Source organism: Phyllopteryx taeniolatus, chromosome 5, assembly GCF_024500385.1.
Source record: "Phyllopteryx taeniolatus isolate TA_2022b chromosome 5, UOR_Ptae_1.2, whole genome shotgun sequence".
In the NCBI taxonomy this organism is placed as follows: Eukaryota; Metazoa; Chordata; class Actinopteri; order Syngnathiformes; family Syngnathidae; genus Phyllopteryx; species Phyllopteryx taeniolatus.
Window position 1 is genome coordinate 5,887,199 of NC_084506.1, and position 22,459 is coordinate 5,909,657.

A 22,459-nucleotide genomic window follows, 5' to 3' on the forward strand; every position below is an offset into this window, starting at 1 on the left:
GGAAAAGGAATGTCTTGGTTTTGCTTCCATTACATATCACCTCTTAAGGCGGGGTCCTCATCGCTGTGATAATGGCCGATTCCTGGCATTATTTTCATTTTTTTTTTAATTCACTAGAAGCTGCTCTATATTAACTCACTCACTGAAGTGGCCGTTTACTTTCGTCAACCGGAATCCAAATATTTACTGCCACAGACGAATGTATGAATCAAGTATGTTTTTCAACGGGTAAGCGCGGAAGAGGGTCTAGCCCAGCTCGTCTATGAAATTCAAGCTTTTACATAACTGTCGTGACAAACAGAGGCCAGTAGAGGGTGCCGTTGCATCGCTTTGGATTTGAAAACGAGACAACCTTTGAGGATAGGTGGTGAATTTCGGCTTGCCACGGAGAGAAATGCCCACACGTAGGGAGTTGCGGAACAACAGAGTATTGGCTGCGCGAGTTAGTGGAAAGTGTGCGCCGCGATCGTGAGAAAAGATGACGCAGTTCAAATGGCATATAAAAAAAGCCAATGACTTTCAAGTCGAGCCATACGGGGAGTCCGTGTTGCTCACAGGGCATTTCTTAGCAGTATAGCTGTGAATAAATGATTACTTTCCCATCAAAAGCCTTTTCTCTGTTTTTGATTTGATTTGATTTTGTATTATTGTTTGAGGTAACAAATGCAAAAAAAAAAAAAGATTGTCAGTTTTCTCTTTTTGTTCAAAAATCTGTTTTTTTCTGGTAGGTAGATTCGGTGCTTCTATTGTGACACAACACAACGTTCTATGGGTCTTGAAACGTCCAAATGGTCTAAAACGGTTAACAATATGGAGAACTCTGCTTTGAAAACGGGTGGCAGTGGATGAGGTAATAAAAGTTTTACGGGGGGGGTTAAGTGTCCTCACAGAGCCATAAAATAATAAACACGCAAACGTGACAACAATTTGTGTGCGTCACAATGAGGTGAAAATTTGTTAAGAGTGACTCAAAGGCCAATTTGTCATCTTTTCCCATCATCCCTGCAGCGTTTCTTCTGAAAGCCAGAAGCTAAAAATACATTCACACGACGTCAGTATAGTGCTTAGATAATGCTGCTTTGTGCCTCAACCAGCTACAGCTATAGATTATAAGAGAATGCGACGATCAAGTTAAATCGTCCGGCTGCCGAGCGCTTATGCTAATGAGCTCGTTCCGTAGCCGATGTTATCGGAACGGCGGCGGTATTTTCTGGAATGCTTTGATCGACCATAAAGGAAGTTACCGCCAGCTCAGGTTTAACACGTAGATGACAAATGAAAATATTCAATTGGTAGGGTTAGTAATTGTGGCTTTAGTCGGCTTGTTATGAGATTGTTGGGGACAAACTGACCTGCTGCGTGTCCCTTTTGACCTTTGACATGCGTTCGGGCGACAGAGAAGAGGGAGGTGGAGGGGAGTTGGGGCGAAGGAAAGGAAAGGTCCTGTGGATTAGCGCCGCCGGGTCGTTAAAAGGGAACCGGTCCAGGAGCCTCATCACACTGACAGCAGATTAGTGCTCGGCGGCGACAGAGCAGACGGCGCAAGATTAACTTTGATCTGCAATTTCTCTCTGAGCAGCCGCTAGAAATCAGCTTCCTCCACCGACTGGCCCGAAACTCTTAGCTTGCAGTGTGAGCACAAGACCGTTACTAAAGAGTGTTGCCAGTGTTTTGGGACCTCTGGATTCATGCTCCCAGTAATACAGCGATTTCATCTTTTTAAAGAACCAACTTGAGGCTATTATTATTTATTTTCTGCGACTCCTCGTTTGTTTTATCGCTGGCTTCATAAGTCCAAGACATTAAAATATTAGGTGGGGCCAATAAGCTGAAAGTGAATAAGGCCAAATGTTTTCGAAATGAAGAGTGAAATTGCAAAAGCAGAAATCTAATTTTGTTCGTGATGTTTTTTTAATTTTTATTTCTAGTTCCAGGTTAAAGCTAATCATTTTTGTTTAGGGTATTCTAAGTTAATGTATATTAATCAAATAGGAGGCGTTTGGGGAAAAAAATCTTACTTTGATTGAAAAAGTCTTTCAAAGAGGTCATTGATATGATTTCATCTCAAAACCAGACAACGCTCCGAAATTACATTCAAATTACACTGAAAATGGGAACCATTATGCTTTATGAATACAAATGAAAAGCAGGTGAGTGGACTAGAACTACAATCTCGAGAACTAAGCCTCAACCCTTAATTTAACTCTTAACCCGAACCCTTCGAATGGAGAGAAAAGTCACACTGATTGCACAGTCAGTTATCGTCTTGGTTGCTGCTGTCCTCAAGATCCTGTCACGTCGACTCACATGATTGCGACCGACATCGGCGAAGGCTTCTTCGTGCGATCTGCAAACCTGATCGCTAACACCGTCAGACGGTAGCTGCACCAAAATGGATATGGCACTTGGCGCTTTCTGCTATTATACCTTTATTTAAACCTTTATTATTTAGTTTTACGTAGTTCTTTGTTTTTGCAGAGTTAGGAAAAGCACCATCGAATAATGCCATGATAGGCAATTTGCTTGTAGGTGTGGTTCTATTTTTTTCTCTAAATGGCTCTTTGACACCTTTAGCATTTGAACTCTTAAAATGTTCCAATTATATAAAAATACCCAAATGCATGTTTTCTTGATAAGACTCTGCTCTGATCCTTCACACCCAAGGCCAGGATACAAACTAGATTTTTTACTTTAAGATTGATTGGAAGATTGGAACCGGAGACTGCCCTCTGGGAACGGGTACAGGAAGAAGAGTAAGGGTGCCAAGAACAGAACCTTGGGGGACACCGTGGAGAAGGGGAGCACTAGGGGATTTGGAGTCGTTGATGTGGATGAATTGGCTTCTGTCGGAGTGGTAGGATCTGAAGCAGGAGAGGGCAGTGTCGGTGATCTCGGAGGTGGTTTCAAGCCAGCTGAGAGGAACGGAGCGGTTTGTGGTGTCGAAAGCTGCACTGAGGTCGAAGAGGATGTGAATGCTGAGATTGCCAGAAGAGAAGCAGGTCCTTCGCGATCCTGAGGAGGACTCTTTCAGTGCTGTGCTCGGAGCAGAATCCAGATTGAAATCTTTCATAGAGGTTATTGGTGGAGAGGTTATCTTTTCAGTTGAGATTCCACAATCTTAAAACAGCAAACACTCTCGAGGCTGGATGTACACTACATGATACAAGTGACACAATTCCGATTTTTGTCCTGCCAAAGGGGCCCAATTTAGATATGAGTCATGGCGGCGAGAATAGGGGGAAAAAAAACCATTAAAACAAAAGCACTGGAACTGAGCTCCTCAGTTTGCAATAAGTCCTCCTCCAAATGTGGATTAAAAAAACAGCCATCTGCCAATGTGACTGTACCATAAGCAGACAGATCCTAATTAGCCTATCAATGTGAGCCCGGTGTCATTGTGTTAATGTCAATGTCAATGTGTGGGCGTTGACACAAAGACATTCGCAGTGAATAAAAGACCCTAAAATATGATCTAATATAGGTAGAAAACCATCTGTGAGTTCAGAGAGACGTGAACATCTTGACGCGAGGCTGTCAGAAGATGTGGCGACGTGTCAAAACGTGCCCAGCGCTCTCTCGGGAAAAAGGTGGCCGGCGACAGCGGCGTGCCCGCCAGGAAAACCGCGAGTAGCAGCGAACCGGCGAGAAGCTGCGACAGCGTATCGGGGAGGAACCGAATCCCTTCCGACAGGCGCAGAGCGGAGGAGCGAGCTGCCGCCGTATTCTTCATTTCGCTGTTTCCCGACTTCTCGAGCATGGGGGGGTGGGGGGGGGGGGGGGGGGGCATCATTACTTTTTCTATTTCATTCCACGAGAGTTCTCCTGTCAAATCAAAACATGACATGAGAAATAATAGCTCGGGGCCGTGGGCGGAACAACAACAGGACCGAAAGGTCATTTTGTTGATGAAAATTGGTTTCACAGCTGCGCAATCCATCAGTGGTCGGCGCTTTACTGTCTGCTTCCGCGACTACGGTGGCAGAAGATGACCCGGGGCCACGAGGACGACGTATGTGTACTTAATGACATAACCCGCATTATTTATAACTTAGGCACTCATGACGAATAATGATGTTGACGCCGCCGAAGAAAGGCGGAATTAAGGCGCCGCACCGTACCCGCCTCGCAAGGAGCGTTCGAACCCGGCGTTAACAATCGTGACTGAGTGAAGGTTATTCATTTTAATCACACTACAGCACGCCCACCCTCCCACTATCCCGGGGGGGGCTTTGCTATATTTAAGCACTTTTTCATTTCTTCTCCTTTTTTTTTTTTTTTTTTTTGGTCCTGGCTGATAGCGAGGTAATTGCTTTGTGGGACGTTTGCCCTTGAAGAATCAGACAACAGAAGGAGATATTTATACATCCTGTAGATGTGAAGTTGGAGGGAGCGCTATCAAATTCAACGCCTACCTTTTTGACTGTTAAGAAATCAAATCGTCGGCCTTTTTTTTTTTTTTTTTTTTTCCTCTTTCCTCCAGAGCGCACCTGCTTTGGAGCTTTTATTCCTCTTTCTGTTTCTCTTTCAAAAGAGATGCGGCGTTAGTTTTGTACGTCGTCTCGAAGACTCGATGTCAGTCCTCGGGGAGAGGCGGAACAACTTGGATCGTTCGTCTCCCGTTTCTCCTATCCGTTCGTTCTAATTGGACTTTTCCATCTGTCGAGGTCCACAAATAGTCTTCTGGGGATTTTGTGGCTGAAGCATCCAATCAAATGCTCTCGTACATCAGCGAGCGTATGCCGGGAAGGGGCGCCATACATCTGACTGTGTGGTCTGCGCCACCGACGGCCATTCACAAAATGAATGCTCCTCGTGGCAGATTTCACAATCGGCGTTGGGCTCCTCGGCATCGACCGAATGTTGCGCGCGAGGGTTAAGAAATATCTCCGCAGTTTCCAAAGATGTTACAAAACAAAAACCAAAAAGAATCTGATTTGATTTTGCAACTCTGATTTTTGAGGATCTCGTCCAATTTTCACTTGGAGCCGTAAATGATGTGGGAAATTGTGTCATCCCATCGACTGTGACGCTGGATTTGCGCTGATGATTGCGGCCCGTTAACTTGGACGGATGCCGTTTCTTAGAAAAGGCCCCGCTGCAGCTCGTTTACTCGCACGCAGATGTCGTCGCAAAGTTGCCGATGTAAACTCGCCGCGTTAAGAAGATTGATATTTGCATCTTAATGCGAACACTTCACCTTCGGAGGCAACCGAGCGTGGCGTCAGGGAGGCCGATGCTCGACACGTCGAACGCACGCAACCAGCAGCTGCGGCAGCAATGGAAATGATGTCACGTGCGCGCTTCCACGCACGTGAGAGAGTATCTGTATGTGCAAGTGAATGAGACAAAGCCGGCTCGGAAATTGATTGCCGTGTCCGCTTTTATTAATGGTCGCGTCTCGCTGGCTTTTCTCCTCGGCTCGACTCACTTTCTTCCCTTTTAGCTCCAATGTGAGACTCTTACTCCAAACGAGGCATTCCATTTGTCAGTGGTCGCAGAAAAAAAAAAAAAAAAAAAAAAGAAGAAAAAAAGGAAGGCCACGCAAGCTAGAAATATAACTCTTTAAGCTCATCCGCAAGGATTAGGGACAATTGGCTGAGGGGGGGGGGGGAATCCAAATAATAATCATCTGTTTATGGTTTTCCACTAATACCTTGAAAAAAAAAAAAAACATTCAAATCGCCACATAGAAATCCAATCTTTAAGCTGCTGAGACACATGGAGATGCACAGAAGTGAGAAATCCTGAGTGGAAGCTCAAGCGCCACTTCGAGGACGCCTATTCGACGAACAGTCAAAGAAAGCGATCCCTTTTAAATAAAGATGCACAATTCTTGCCTGTTTAAGTTATAGACCCTGTGACGTGGATTCAGAGTGCTGCTGAAAATGTCTGAAAAAAGACTGAGAGCTACAGTGTGGAGTATTGAATTGTGGAGATATAGGGTTGAACAGTTTTTCACCATTTCACTTTTTAGGAGCACGGCTAGAACGGCGCCGCGTGACCCGCTTGGGAATCTGGCACGAGTCGCCCCTCCCGCACGACATAAGAACTTAAGCGCATTTGTTCGCATCAGCAATATGGCGCAATTGCGACGGTCCAGTTAGCTGTCTAGGCAACCCTACAACCCAGAAATGCATGAATCGTCAGATAGTCCACCGGCGTGGCCGCTTTAGAGCGCCTCGTTGTGGGTTGCGAGCGCACGCGCGTCACAGAGAGAAACCGGAAGAGCGAGGGGGGTGGGGAAAAAAAGGTCAGACGTGAGAGCCCACGTGCGGACCGGGGCTTTGCGCTGGCGTGGCCACTTTAGAGCGCCTCGTTGTCACGGCATGCTAAATGGGCTTTCGCTTGTATCACACTCGAGACCATTGATTTTTCAACAAACTATTACTAACACCTACACATGGTAGACATGCTGAAAATCCCAAATTGTTTGGCAGTGATGACTTGTCATCTGGCACAGTTCTCTAGTTTTTAAGCCCCAATCTGGCCTCCCGATGGCGCTGTATTTTCTACTATCAGGGCAATCTAGGACGCGTGTAGTGTTGAGAATCGAGTAGCGGAACTGAAAAACAGGAGATCTGACTTTCGAGAAGAAAGAAGAAGAAGAAGCTTGAGGACACGGAGAAACCCATAAATGTCTTGGACTTTAGATTCAACGGGATGTACAGTGTCCAGCATCCCCCTCACCCCTGAATGATCAGTTGATGAGTTACGAGGTTTTCCACAATACTTTTGTCCAAATAGGGAAACCTTGCCTTGGAATTTGGCACTATTTGTGCCCCGATTGCTGTAGCATAAAATGACTTTGGAACAAAATGTGCTTCGTACCGAATGCAAACAGTGAAAAAGCAGTGCATGAGTTTGGGATCATTCTTCAAAAGAGTGAAATGTATTGTCAGGCCTATTCCGCAAACGCGGCGGGAAAAAAACGAACAAAAAAAAAAAAAACCCATAACGGATTATTCAAGAGGGAGGAATAATCAGCTTGGAGGGGTACGTGCAGAGACTGACGTTAACGCCGCTTGCGAACTGATCGAAATGCCATGACTTGTTCAAACGGAGAGCCAACCGGGATGTCCGAGGAGACGTTTCTTCGATTATCAACCGTCAAGTTCGAGTATTAGCTCAGACAACGGCGCACGGGAGGACTTCACTGCGCATGCGCTCGGTGTTTGTGCAGATATCTTAAAGGTCCACCGCTGCGTAACGCCGGAGGCTGTTGATGGGGGGGGGGGGGGGGAAAAATAAATAAATAATGCAGATATCGCGTGCCTACTGCCTGTCATGTGACTGCTCTGAATTTACAAGGGATTGGGCAAACGCATCATGACCGCGTCGCTCCTGTGAAGACGTATTGGCCATTTTGTGCTGAGTGTGGCAGCCAAGCGTTGATTGAGCACGGCGCTAATGCTTTTAGGCCGGATCTCGTTGATTTGTTGGATTGGATTACATCATCGTGCCGGTGTGCGATTGGCTATTTGGACCACCTCGGCTGCATGAAGTTGTAATATAGTCAACTACTGTATGTTCAGCTCATAGTTCGTAATAAAAAATTATTATTATTATTATTTTTTTTTACCATATACTGTACAGGCAAGTCTGAATTTAGAGTTGCACACGTATGGCCTCGAAACAATAATCCTTGCCTTTATTACACCTCGGCTGGATTACGGTATTGCACTTTATTTTGGAGTCAGCCAGCCCTCTTTGTGTCCAGTTTGCTCAAAATGCGGCTGCCCGCCTCCTAACTGGAGTACGTAAAAGGGAGCGGTGTTCTCCCTAAATGCAATGAGTGGAGCAGCGAAGATGATTTGCTTGTACTCATTGCAAAGCACGAGCTCTGTCTCCAGTGTTAAACAGTCTGGCACCGCTCTTTACGTCGTGATAGATATATCATATATTTATCATATTCATTTCTAAAATGGCTTGCATTAGATCCGCCGGGGGTGTCTGAAGGGCCGCGCGCGACAGAATATAATGGAAGGATACGGCGGCCATTAGTGTGCCATCGATCCAGCGTGGGCACACAGAGACGGGTCGAGGCAGAGAACTCCTGAGCCTGTGACAGTGACACCGACACAGAAATGAGTCGGAGGGCGACGGGGGGGGGCAAATATGGCCCCGAGCGGCGCAGACGGCCTCTTTTGTGTCTGTTTGACCAAACGCCCTACATTAGGTGATGTATACGGCTATTTATAGCATTTGGGGGCACGCAGGGAACAGCTGCCATGCGTCAGGGTGACAGGCTGACATCCTTCTTCGCAGCAGGACCTCCGTGCCAGGCGGACAGGAGGAAGCTGTTTATGCCCAAAACTAAATTGGGGGCAGAGTCTCTTATCATTCCTACCGCGCGCACGGAAGTAAAATAATCTATGGAGCCTGTGGCAAAGACGGAACAATGGAAAGTGGGTTAGCAGCGGCCAGCGCGGGCAGCCTGAGCCGCAGCCGCACTCGGCCAGATCTTCCTTTACAGTTTCATTCAAGCGGGATATTTATCACGAGGAGTTTTTTTATTGTGGCGTGCTGGCGCCGTAAACTGGCACGAGCTCGCACGGAGATCTGGGAAAAGCGAGACGGCGGGTGACGAGGCCGCCAAAGAGCCTGCGACGATACCCGCGCCCGCGCTACGAAGCGGCTCCTTTAGGTGTTGTCAACGGGCCGTAAACCAAAAATAAAGGCTCGGCTAATGTGTCGCCATCAAAGTTTTAGCGCGCTCTCTGAAAGTGATGACAAGCCGCGCCTTCTGTTAATCTGTTACATAAAAGTCGACATTGATTGCGACGCGCTCTGAGGATGAAAGGCGCCGACTGACGGGGCGAACGTTACACGTCACGCTCCGTAGGATTTACATGCAGGTGAGAGGCGATCGTTGACTCGCGGCTCGCTTTTCTTTGACAGTGAACCCCCCCCCCCCCCCCACCCCCGTGCAGTACCACAACATGGCGGGCAGCGCGGAGGTCTGCTGGGATAGATGTTCATTTTGTATGTGTTGCTGCTCCGTGTGTTAAGTAGCATTTGTTTGAAGGTTTATCCCTAATTACCGTACGCATTATGCTAATTTCCATTAGCTGATCTAGGCTGTCTCACATTATATGTTAGCATTCGACCAGCGGATGTTCGCGAGATGAAAAGATTTGAAAAGAACTGCTAATCAGTTTCCTGACCTTGCAGTGAAGTCCCAAACGATGGACGTAATCCACACAAACTGCAGCAGAGAAGTGGAAAAATACCACAAATCAACACAACGTCTGGGGTGTGCTTATTTGCTTTAATAGCGCGTCTGCACTACCTAATTGCAGAAATAGTTCATTTTACTCGCTTCTTTAATGTACACAGCGCGATCGAAGAGTAACTCCACAAAAGACTTTGAGTGATTTGTGGTGATTTCTGAACTGTTTTGTGTTTTCGTTCTTTGTTCCCCGTGAAATCCAGTGGACGAATTCCGGTGCCCATATCGATTTTGAAGTAAAACCTCATGCTAACGTTAACTTTCCGCACATATCCATTTCCCCGTAAAAGAAAGAACAAAAGCATGACAATAAATAATTTGTCCGCAATGTCTGCGTCCGGATTAAGACGAATAATGGTTACTTAATGTTCTTCTTAGCTTGTAAATGCATTTCCTCCTTTTTTTTTTTTTTTTTTTTTTTAAACTGTAATCAGCAAAAGTCATAAATGAATGGCAAATTTAGTCATCCGCTTTTTACCTACGTGCACGAATCAGGCTGATCTCAGATTGCAAGAATTATTTTGGGCCTTTTCTCAAACAACGTAAACAGCGGTAGATGTCTACGTTGAATTCATCGCAACCTTCCAATGCGTTTTCCGCTCATAAATTAGCCGAACTTGTCTTTTTTTGTTTTGTTTTTTTTTTGTCGCATATTTATCCCAATGCTGACACGATGACTGCACAGATCCAATAGTGATTGTCGCTGCTTGGAATTGACGTGCCGCGCCGTCGGGCGTTCCGACAAAGTGATGAGGAGGCATTATGTGCGTCTGCGCGCTAATATCCGTGAGCACACCAGCCATTTTCATCTCTATGTAAATGCTGAGTATGTAAATATGGCAAGTGGCACTCGAGGAGGAGGCGAAGATTTGATTTTTTTTTACACCGGGATTGATCATTTGTGCATTCTTTGAGCCACTGATCTCTTGGCGTACGCGTTCAATCTTGTATCTTTTACAACATATCAACGGCCAAGCTAGGAGGCAGTCGGCGAAAGCGGCAATATATCTCGCTCGCATCCGTTCACTCGGGTTAGGTCAGGTTTTCTCGGGCTGTTAGATTGGATGGAAGCGGAGCCCCCGGGGGGGGGGGGGGGGGGGGGTGGGGGGGGGGGGGGGGGGGCGAAAATGCTTTTCTAACAACAATGAAATTGAATGTGATGTGTTTTCTCACATCTCGTCTTATTTTCGGTAATGCCGCCTTCGTTTCAGGTAACTCTGATCCCGTTCCGGAAAATTCCATTCATCTTTGACGTGGCTCGTAGTCGTAAGGAAGCGGATGAAAACGCTGAGCGGTAGCGGAAAAAAAAAAAAAAAAATTACAAAATCAACTCGGCTAATTCTGTGTTATACGCGTTACATTAGCCCGAGACTGAACTAGAAGGATTATAATTACCTATAGCGGCCACAAGATGGCACCAAAGCACAACTTTTATGTTAGACAGGGCTTTGGCCTGAGCACAAAACAAAAGGAGGAAAGGTTACCCCAAAAATCTAAAAATAGGTGAATTCACAAGTAGCCAATTGCGATTATGCGAAATATACGCCAACAATTTTTTTTACATACAAAAGAATAACGGTGATAATAGACCAAAGGAGAGCCAGGCTGAAATTTTGAATATGTTGGTCTCTAAACGATGAATCGATGATCAAAATCAGAATGATTGAATTGAGTTGAATTATTTGAATAACAATGATTTGAATTCATTGATCAATTGTTGCGCCTGTAATTGAGATGCACCTCGATGCCACAGTAAATTGGAAGATTTCCCTATTTTCAGTTTAGCAACAACAGCAAAAAGCCTCCCCCCTCGCCCCCTTTCTTATTTTTTTTGCCTTCCACCGCAATCGTAATCTTGACGGCGGAAGGCTGCATGCTAACCCCGCACATGCACACACACACACACACACACACACACACACACTACACCATTTCGCCGTGATTTGCAGAAGGAATCTCGCACCGAGCACATTTCACCACCGGGCTCTTCTCATTAAGTCCCCTGTCACTTCAAGCCCATTATACCCGGCTGCTATGAGCCTCGGCTCCCGTGCCCAATAAAGCACCCGCAGGGGGGCGCTGGCAAGGGTGAGGGCTAATGGCGGTCTAAGTGGCTCACACCGGCGACTTGCGCTTACCGCACTTGTACATCAGTGGGCCCTGAATGGCTTGCTGATTTTCATAATGGGCCTAACATATTGTACACGATGCCAAGCGCTTTCATGTATTCCGCGGAAGACAGAAATGACACCTGCGGCAGCACAATGAAACACTTCTTCTTCATTTGTGTCTGTATGGCTGTATTAAACTGCCCCCTGTGGCCAAAGTGGGCACATCAGAAGGCGGAGAAACATCTACTTAATTACAGGAGCGGTCGTTTGCACTTTGTTACTCCACACCACTAGATGTGACTGTAGTGCTCAGTGGAGAGGGGGCCGAACCTTTCACACCGCCTGCCAGGGGGCACTGCAACTTATTAAGCCACAAGTGACATTGCGTCAAGAACGCATTTGTGCAGCTGGGGTACAAGTCCCTCCGGAAAGCTCCGCGCGGCAGCGAGCGAGCGAGGCGAGGCGAGGCGAGGCGTGACGTTTGCGTGTAAGGTCGTGATTACATCGGGGTCAGCGTGTCAAACGAGCTCGCATGATAATGGTTGGACTTTATGGGCCCTGCAGTGACCCTCGTGTGTGTTAACCTTGCCTTTGCCGGCGCATAAATCCCGCCTGAGGACTTTATGGGGCTCACTCGGCGAGCCTTTCCTCTGATATTTGGTGGGTGGAGCCGCAGCGCAGGCAAACGAGATGAATTGCGTCGAGCGACTTTGCAATGTTTGTTGCATTCGCAACGGCAAGGCCCAAATGATTATGATAATCATCCACATTTATGATCCTAATGCTGGGCAGTGGAAGGGTTTTTTTTCTTGCTTGATGATTGTGGAATTCAAAGACCACGCTTTAAACACACTTAAATCTATTAAAACATTTTTTTACACAATGTTTGAAAAACAGTGAAAAAAACGAATAAACTATGTATTATAGAGTCTGTGTACGTGCATGTACTGTACCTTTAAGAGGCGGGCTCTGGTGGGTGAGCCTGCGTGTGAGTGTGGGCGCGAGAGCTGTGGCTGACAGCAGCTTCCGTGTGAGTGTGCTCAGTGTGAACAGGCGGGGGTAAACCGTCAAGAAGCGTTCCTAAATAAAAATCCGTTTTTGCCACGTTTCTTCATTTCAATGGACATTGTGCTCCTCCTGGTGTGCATGCCTTGGCCACCTGGGGGCAGTATAATACAGACTTAATGATATACTGTACACGAAAATGCTCTCAGCTCCTCAGTGAGCCGCAGTAACAATAGTTTTTCCTTGCAGGGGATCAAGAATATATGCCTGTGAGTATGATGTTACCTGTCTACATGTGTTGCTCAACTGATTGTGTTGAAATAAAGGCTTAAAGCATCACAGCACCGATACGATTCCTAGGCCCTTCTATATATAGCGTTTCCCATTATGTGTTAGCATTAGGCTAGCAGACTTTAAGGCAAACTTATATGGTTTTACATACAGAGGACCTATTTCTCCCTGTTTTATATTTAGTTTGACAGTAAACCTCCACTTTTCACTATCTGCCAAACTGCTGCTTGTTGTCAAGTGAGTTGACTTGAGTTCCCTACAGTGCTCGTGTCAAATGTTTGCTCGCAAGTCAAAGCAAAACAAACGAACAAACAAAAAAATCAACGCAGAAGGATAACACTGTATACTACTGCAGTATATACAGGTACATCCCACTAAATTAGAATATGGTAGAAAAGTCCATTTATTTCAATACTCATACATTATATTGATTCATGAAACACAAAATACACATTCTCGCCTCATTTCTACATTAAAAATCATTTTCATTGTTTCTTAAGTCATGTTCAGCTGATAAAGGCGCAACATGAACCAGGGCAAAGTGTATGTGCTGATTTCAAAAAGTTCTTTGTGTGTGTGTGTGTGTGTGTGTGTGTGTCGGTCCGTCCGTCCGTAAAGCGCTTCCACGCCGGACCACGGCCACTTCTCGGCACGCACTCCGCCTCCCTTGTGTGTTGCGCTTGATTTCTGCTGTTTTCACAGCTGCTCCCAGCAGTGCACTCCATTACACCTTAAATCACTTCAAAGATCCGAGGCACCCAAAAACTCCTTCTGCGGCCGCGTGGGGCCGAGCGGAGGAAAACAAGCCAACGCCGCAACATCGGATTCCACTCTCATGTGAAGCGCAACAAGATCTCTTGTGTGGGAATATTTTTGAAATCATCCAGTGATGCGTTCTGTTCAAAGGCAACACACCCCAAAGACCCAATTAGCATATTTTATCGTTGGGTTTTATTACTCTTTTGCGTGGTCCGTAGCCATTTTTTGGCCACATAGCAGCCTATGTGCTGCTTTTGTTTTTTAAACTTCTTTAACTGCATAAAAAAAAAAAAATCTGTTGAGAAATGTGGAAGTACTGAGATGCCTTCAGCATTATCACAATTTTACCCAAATTTTAACCCAGTAAATAAGGAATTTAAAAATGTAGCGGCGCTTTTCCTAGGTTTCAAGGGACCGTGATAGAGCCAAAAGTTAGAATTTGATATCAACAGTATGTTACTGATGTATTTGAAGTAAAAAAATAATAAAAATAAAAAATCTGACAAAAATCCCCACCCTTGGTAACTTTAATAAAGGCAAACGGCCAACGTGGAGCGCAGAGGGTTAACAAAGGAGCCAGGATGTCTGGATGCCGCTTATGATGCCCAATAAAGAAGCAGAATAAGAGGGTGTTGTCCCGTGTTTGGCGGCTCCGAGCGGTAGACGCGGAAGCGTGACACGCAGCTGCGCAGCGCTATTGATTCTCCGCCGGTCCTTTTCATCCAGGCTGCCTGCCAAGAGCCTCCGAACAGGAACCCCTGCTCTCCCAACGTCTGCACCTCTCCTTAAGCACAATCAATGGGCCGTCGGCACGGCGCGGAGGGAGAATGCACGCCACTGTCTTAACATCCACGGGCTGTGGGGAAGGGAAATTGAAAGTATATGTAGTGGAAAGGCATCATGATAGCGGGCGGCCACAAAGCGTCATTGACTATCAGACTGACGGTGAAAGCTTTTCAAAAGGTTCAGACCGGCGGAAGCTGCCAGCGGCACCTCGCTAGTGCTTATTTACCGCGCATTGGAAAGACTGCTCTCGTCATATCGGACTCTTGGTCAGATGGGGGGATCGATGGTCCTGCACGCTGAGCCCTGAAACAACCCTGCAGAATAACTCAATTGCCGCCATCGCATTAGTATTTGAAGCTCACTGTTGGAGAGCGTCTGACGTTTTTGCCACACTTCAAGCGACGCCCGATGGCAAATCAAGCCAGCGACAGGATTTTATGAGATACGATGGCACCTTAGCTGAGATCCCGAATAACGGGTGCTAAATTGCGTTTTCACGCTCACAGGTTGCACGCGCCTCTAATGGACATATTGCGCGTGATTTACTAAGATTGCGGCACAATTGGCAACAAAAATGGCAGAGACCCTGAAAAGAGGGTTTTGAGCTGTCGCTAGCTTGTTTTTTGTTTTTTTTGTTTTTTTTTCCCACCATGGAAAATTTATGAGCACAAAATTTCAGAGTGATGGAATTGGAAGTGTAAGTGGAAGAGGCAAATATATTACTGAATAAATAAGTCTGAATACAAACCAAAAGACACTCAATATGGGAGACAATCTGTGACAAGGTCAACGTGGTGGGTAAAACAAGAAAAAAAAGATGGCAAGGTATGCAAAGAAAAACTTAGGTAAAACTAGCTCATCATTAAAGATGTGCAAATAAAACTGGTACTGATTTGTCCTACTAGTGAGGACAAAGAACGTACTAGTACAAGGACCTTAAATGCTCAAAGGGCTTTCCGGAGGGGGGGGGGGGGGGGGGGCCCGACTGTGCAGCATACGGGGATCGCTGCTTCGTTTCTCTTTCGCAAGTCAGTCGCGGGTCACAACGAGGTGACGCAAACGCCTGCGTTACCCGGGGCGTTTCACTAGAGCAGAATGTATTTTGTCAAGTGCTTCGAAAGAAACACAAAAGGGATCAGAAGGTGAAGGCGGCGATATCTCCTTTGCGCCTCATCGATAAGTGCTCTCTTAGACACGAGTCATCTTTTATCTGTGCAGTGAGTCGCGGGGCTTGAGCTGAGCCGGTGCAGCGGCGTTGGAGCTCTGCATCGTGCGTGTCGCTAATTACGCTCCAGATGGGATCTCTTTTCAGGTGGGTAGTATACTGACTTCTGGCAAGTGGAAGAGTATCTTTACATGCCATTAAAAAGACAAAAGAGAAGTTGCGCATCGACATGGTGCGATCATGTTGTGCCGCAACTCGCCAGAGCAGCGCTCGGGTCTGCTGGAAGAGATGGAGTGTCATGAACAGCAAGAAGAAGAGGCAGAGAAGGTCCCCAACATTATGGGTTAGCAATAAGCTAGCGGACTTTCGTGAGACAACGTGATATGGTTCGGTAGAACATGTCTGTGTCGAAGAATGAAGAGAAGTAGACGATGGAATCATACGCGTTGGGATTCATCAGTTCCAAAAAGTCTGACTCAAACCAAAGCAGTAGTTCCCGTAGGAAATAATGTAAATCTAATTAATTGGTTCCAGAACCCCCCCCCCCCCCCCCACACCCCAAAATGAACAAAAATACATTTTAGAGATCATAACTATATTTTGATATACATAAAAGAATGTGAAATAAATTTAAATGGATAATGAGGTTAGGGGTTCCAATCTGTGCCTGTGCCGAGTTTGCATTTCATTGTCTTGGTCAACTATGCTGGCGTACCTAATAATGTGGCCAGTGAGTATTTTTCACCCCCCCCCCATAATTAACCATACGCCCCGTAGCATCTTTAAACTCACCTCGGTTTTATCAGACATGCATCAGTTGCACGAACAATAGAAAGTTTGTCCAGTGGCTCAAGGTGTGCCTGATCTAATCTAACATGATAATCAATTTTGCAATGTTAGTTCTGCCATTGTTGCTAACAAAAAAAAAAAAAAAAGAGAAATAAATAAATAAATCATATTTTTTTGGGTGTGTCATCAAGCCCAGAGGAGACACGGTGCAGTTATCTGAAAAGATATTTTTAAACACATGCAGTCATTTTTTTTAACACTAATCTGATTATTATCCCCCCTACGGTATAACCAGCAATCACGCTCCAGGCAGCCAAACCTTGCTTTCTGTTTTATTATTTCCAGGAGGTAGAAAGGGGGGGGGGGGAGAGAAAAAAAAAAAAAAGAAAAAGCAGATGGCAGCCTGTTGGAACAGCGTCACAACTTTTCAGCACCTCGCAAAGCGCCGCCGCACCCTGGAGGCTGAGCCGTGCTGAAAGATGGCAATGGCGCACACGACAACAGTAACCATGACGTGAATAACAATCGCGTCAAGTAGCCCACGCGGGCCGCGCGCTCAGCCGAGTGCCACACGTCCATACGTTCGCAAACTCATTTTCAAATGACTAGCGTGTAATCCTCTTCGTCTCTTGAATTATTTGAAGCCACTTTAGTCAGACAGTTGTTGTTGTTGTGTGTGTGTGTGCATGTGTACATAACATATTGCTTTAATGATCCCTTCAGGGGAAATTCAAGTGCATATAATATGCGTTGGGGAAAAAAGTCTTTTAGATTTACTGAATTGAAATGTACATCGGTTGCACATGATTGATATGTGTGAAACGAACATATTTTTTAGGGAAAGAGGGGGAAATGATCACATTTGAATTGTGCGACCAAATTTGTTATATATTTTTTTTCCCAGCGTACGTGATGATTGTAGCAGTAACGCAGACGAATGTGTTGATTGTCTGTCCGATGTATTGCAGAATGATCATTATCATGAGCCACCGCCGAGCCTTCTGATTGGCCGAAGACAGTAGCATTGTACGTGGGCCTTCAATAGGGACCCACGTGAATTAATTCACCTCTTAATATCGCCGCTATCACGTCACAGTTATAAAGACGATGAATATTTGTATATGATATAAAACGAGCATTCTGAATATTTGCAAGCTTAATGCTAACACAATGCAAAACACTATATACGGCCTAACAAATAGCATCTATGTAAGGCGTTATAATACTTGAAGCAACGGCTATTTGAACACAAACGGCGGCGCAACACTTAGACAGGCAATACAACAATAATTACAGGCATGTATTCTTTATCCTCTGCGAAAAAACGACATTACTGCAGGTGAGTGAGTTGCTTAGATGTGGAACTCTTCTTCGTTTGTGTCTGTATGACTGCATTATACTGTTGGTCAAGGTTTGTTCACCAGAAGGATTCATCTGAATGGAGGATGATGATTTGAGATATGAGCGTGCTCATGAAACAAATGAAACTTGTGAGTCGACGCAGCAAAGTAGAGTTGAAGTCCCGTCGGCCGGCGCTACTGATTGTGAAGGCCCTGGGCAGAATACGTTGACATAGCAAAAACAGAGAAGCTGAAATCTGATTGGACAAAAAAAAAAAAAAAGAAAAAGATAAAGAAAAATAAATGTAAATGCTTCCATCCACATAAATCCATCCAGTGGTGGTTTTGCTTTGTATGTGGGGAAAAAAGTTACTTTTACTGGCTGATGTACATCATTTAAATTCCAATCGGTCTGTCAACAGCAATGCTACAAATAATTCATAAATCATCATACTACTTGTGTAGTACTGCATAAATATATATATATATATATATATATATATAAATATATAAAACTGAATACATATATTTTAGCTGTCTTGGGTAGATGTTGCAACATAAATCAACAGGATTGCTTGATGTCTTTTTCCGGTCATGGCCACTTGTTGCTAGGCAGAGTTCACAGAGGAGTCAATCATAACTGCCTCACAGGGTCAATGGAAAAATGGCACGTCACTCATTCTGAATGGCAGACCTTAACCCCCCAAAATAGCGCTATTCATACACATAAATAAATAGTATATGTTGCATATTTACACGCATACTGTAGATTTCACGGCGGGGCCGCTTGGTTTACGACTGCAGTGACTTCAGTATCTGAATTTAAGAATAAAGTCACAATCCGCCGTAGTCCGTCACGAAAGTCATAATTCCAGCGATGCACATGAAAGGGCAATTATGCGTGTAATTCTTATTGTTCTGATCCTTGAATCACCCTGCCGCTCTGTATGAAATATAAAATGCCAATCGGTGCACGATCGCTTTCCTCGCTCCAAAGTTTGAAGGATCGTTGATGATCTGTACCTGAGTGTTGTCATGGTGACAAAAGTCTTTCCAAAACGCCGAATGTAAACTATGCGCCTTGGCTAAATAACGGTTGGCACTGAAGACGCTTAAGTTCAAATGCGCGATGTAAGCGAAAAGTAGCGCCGCCTGCCGAACGTAGCACGGATTGCTTCTCACTGGAGTCTGAAGGATCTTCGGTGACCTACCTGACCTACCGTTGTCGTAGTAACGAAGGTGCACCAACAGGGCGAGTGTGAAATACGTGTGGCTAAACAAAACTCACCTAACTGGAGAATCACCCACCCCCACACTGTTCTGTATTCAATATAAAATGTACAATGTCCGCGGAAAGTAGCGCCACCTGCTGCACGGGAGCATTTCGCACTCCCGCCGATTCGCCAAGGAAGCTCGGTGACCTACCCGAGCGTCGTCATGGTGACGATGGTGTACCAAAAGGCGGCGGGGATGCTGGTGAACTTGCTGGCGGCGGAGCCCTTCTCGGCGTAGAACATGACGGTGGCGAAGATGATGATGGCCATGGTGAGCGAGAAGAGCAGGAAGCCCAGCTCGGAGGCGCAGCTCTTCAGCGTGTAGCCCAGGATGCGCAGGCCCGCCGAGTGCCGCGAGAACTTGAAAATCCGGAAGACCCGGAAGACGCGCAGCGTGACGAAGGCGCCGCTCACCTGGTCGTTGTCGGTCATGACCAGGCCGATGTAGTAGGGCATGATGGCCACCACGTCGATGACGCTCATCACGCTCTTCATGAACTTGTAGCGGCTGGGGGCGGCGATGAGGCGCAGCAGGTACTCGACCGTGAAGATCATCACGCACGCCGTGTCCAAGCAGAAGAAGGCCAGCGCGTAACGGTCGCCGCACGACACCTCCTTGGCGCGGTTGGGCAGCGTCCCGCACGGCACCGTCTCCACCACGTTGGCCATGACCGAGATCGCGATGAAGAAGCCGGTGACGTAGTAGAAGACGAGCGCCAGGGTGCTGGTGTGCGGGTTCTCGAAGGCGCGCCACAGGTACTCCCTGGCCGTCAGGTTGACCGGCGTCACTTCGTTGCCGCCGTCCATCTCCTCGTCGTCCTGCAGCCGCTCGGCGTTCTCGCGCCGCCGGTCCTTGTACTCCTCGTAGCAGCAGTCCCCGATGATCTCGGGGATGATCCCGAAAAAAGCCAGCTCCTCGTCGTAGGCCGAGATGCACTCCTGGCGCGGGTAGTGGAGTTTCCCCGTGCGGTAGAAATTCAAGATGTGCCTGAAGATGTCCGGGTCGCGGTCGAAAAAGTACTCGTGGCTCTCCTCGTGGAAGAAGAAGTCCTTCTCGGTGCTGCCCAGCAGAGTGTCCGGGTAGCGCTCCAGCGTGGTCCGCCACGTCTGGAAGCGGGTGCCGCTCACGTTGAGGACGATCAGCCCGTCCTGGGCTTTGCGCTTGTCCTGCGGGGGGACCGGCATCGGGGTGCTGGCCACCGGCATCCAGCCGATGGCCGCCGCGCGGGCGAACGGAAGCCACGCCGCCACACCTGCTGCCATGCTGACCTGGAAGTCGGGAAGCTGAGGTGGGGTGGGAGTCGGTGGGGGGGGGGGGGGGGGGGGGGGGGCGCACACGCGAGGTTATCGCAGTGCGGGGAAATCACACACACACGAGAATCTGATCAAATGAGACGCATTCCAATTGCGGCAAACTGATTAGCGAGCGTTTGCGTATTCTGAAGCAGAACGTGGGGGGGGGGGGAGAAAAAGAAAAGCACTCACCCTAGGGTAGGCTGCTCCTTAAACTGCCTCGACGGGGACTTGAATCAAATCCTCTCAGGAGACTACTTGCCGTCTCGCCTCCCATCCATCCTTACTGCAGACACACGCGCTCGCGCGCACACGCCGACGGACAACGGCGCAATAGCGTCGCATCAACAAGTTCGACAAAGCCGCAAAGTGGCGATTTGTTTCAGCGCGCAATTTTTCTTCTCTTTTTTCCCCCCTTCCTCTCCTCCCTTTCTTTCCTCTCCAAGCATCCGCAAGGCGAGGGGCTTTCCCCCCCCCACTCCACCGATGCAGCTACTCCTCAATAAAGTCCTGTTCCTTCGCGTCGACTGCAAGACCACCCTCCCCCTTCTCGGCTCTGCTCGTCTCTTTCTCAGCCCCGAGAGGAGAAAGAGAGAGAGAGAGAGAGAGAGAGAGAGAGAGAGAGAGAGGGAGGGAGGGAGGAGTGGTCCAATCTGCACCCAGAAATTCCAGTGCTTCTTCACAGCCAGGGGAACTCATCATTCTGTTGTCATTGCATGGGCGGCATCTCCAAAATCCTCCGGGGGTGAGACAGGGGGCGGAGGGGGGGTGGGGGGGGGGGGGGGGGTGGTCTTGCACAATAATCACAACCCTCGCAGCATTCCATCACCCTCAATATTCTGGACTAGAATGCCACCAAAAGCATAACAATTGTTTTTCCCCCCCCTTTTCTCCCCCCCCCCCCCTTTGAATTCAACCGTGTTTTTATTATTGTAGTGCACGGTGGCCTAGCGGTCGCCGCGTCTGCCTCGCGGCCCGGAGGTTTGGGGTTGGAATCTCATTTGCACGCGTGGGTTTTTCTCCGGGGTACTCCGGCTTCCTCACGCATTCCAAAAGCGCGTCGACTGCAAACTCTAAATCGGCGATTGTCGAAATTTTGTACCTCAAGTACCACTGGGGGGGGGGGGGGGGGGGGGTGGCAAAGGTCAAAAGAGATCTCTTTTCTCTCTCTCTCTTTTGATCTCCCCAAAGGTACAGGGGTGCCTTGAGAAACTGCAGTCGCAAAAAAAACCCCAAAAAAACAACTTACACTGTGCGGCCATCTAATCAATTTGTAAATATTAATAACACTGTAAATATTGTTAATCGAATAGTTCAGCGACAAGCGTTATTCTTCTTATCGCTCCTGGTCATTTTGCGACGCCTGAAGAGCTTCGCAGCGTATTGTCGCTCTCGGGTTTTCCGTCCGCGTTTGAATTTTCGAGCCGCCGACAATACCGATCGATAACGTCTCCCGACAGGTTTACGCGGTTCACAAAGGTCGACGGCGCGGCGCGGCGCGGCGGGGCGGGATAGCGCCGCTCGCTTGCCTGACATTTTCCAAAATAAGCATAATCGATGAAGTGTCTCTTGTGTTCCACAACACTGCACGTTTACTGCTCCTGTTAAACATATTTACATTTATTTACAATAAGCACACTTTTGAAACACATTCTAAACATATTGGAACACAATGACAAAATTGCAAGCATACAATGTGTAGAAAAACACGGTACACATACCGAAAATCGGAACAAATTGGAGCATTTCCCCTCCGTCAGCAAAGGCCCGATTCTCAAATGTCCCCGCAAGATCGTCCTGAGCGATTATCCCGGAGTCGGGGCCGTCAATGTTCAACGCGTTCGATAGAACTCGTGCGCGTTTTTGTCAACGGCGAGCGAGGCCGATTGCGTCAACCAACATGTATTTCAAGTTAAAAGCTGTCGCTTCGTCAAATTGTTTTCGATTGTTTTGTCGCGAGCCGAGCTTACCAGACAAGCTAATAGTTAGCCTAGTTTTTTAATTTTTTTTTAATTTAATCTTCTCTTACTACACTTTCTTCTTCTTCATATTTCCTGTCAGTCTGGATGCACTCTATCGCCACGCTGACTCTCACAGGTCAGTCCTGGAACTACAACAAACATGCGTATGTGTGTTTTGTTGGTCATCTGGAAAACTGCACGTGCTGTCTCACAAACTTTTTTTTTTTTTTTCTTTTTCCTTGACATGAGAGGACTCTCAAATATTAAAAAGGTGTTACGATTTTAAAAATTGTCGCATGTGTGTGGAAGATCTTTAGCAAGATTCAGGCTTCTGTTTTTTTGTGATTCAGCACCAAGGACAGCAACAGAGCTCGTGCACGGCCTGCCGACGAGTCTCGCGGCTTCCTTGGCTGTGGATGTCATATTTTATTCTTATTTTTTTTTCTCCTTCTCCAA

The 22,459-nt window shown here is 46.9% G+C and overlaps 1 protein-coding gene across 2 annotated transcripts in view; it reads right to left on the bottom strand.

Annotated features, from left to right (window-relative positions):
• kcnd2 (potassium voltage-gated channel, Shal-related subfamily, member 2) overlaps positions 1-20,596 on the bottom strand; it is a 45,730-nt gene extending 25,134 nt beyond the window's left edge. For both annotated transcript variants that reach the window (XM_061773750.1, XM_061773751.1), the window contains exons 1-2: positions 20,235-20,596; positions 18,901-20,033 (exon numbers count right to left, since the gene is read on the bottom strand). In XM_061773750.1, coding sequence (XP_061629734.1) covers positions 18,901-20,012 — 1,112 coding nt within the window. In that variant the 5' untranslated portion in view covers positions 20,013-20,033; positions 20,235-20,596. The remainder of the gene's footprint in view (positions 1-18,900; positions 20,034-20,234) is intronic.
• Positions 20,597-22,459: the final 1,863 nt, after the last annotated feature.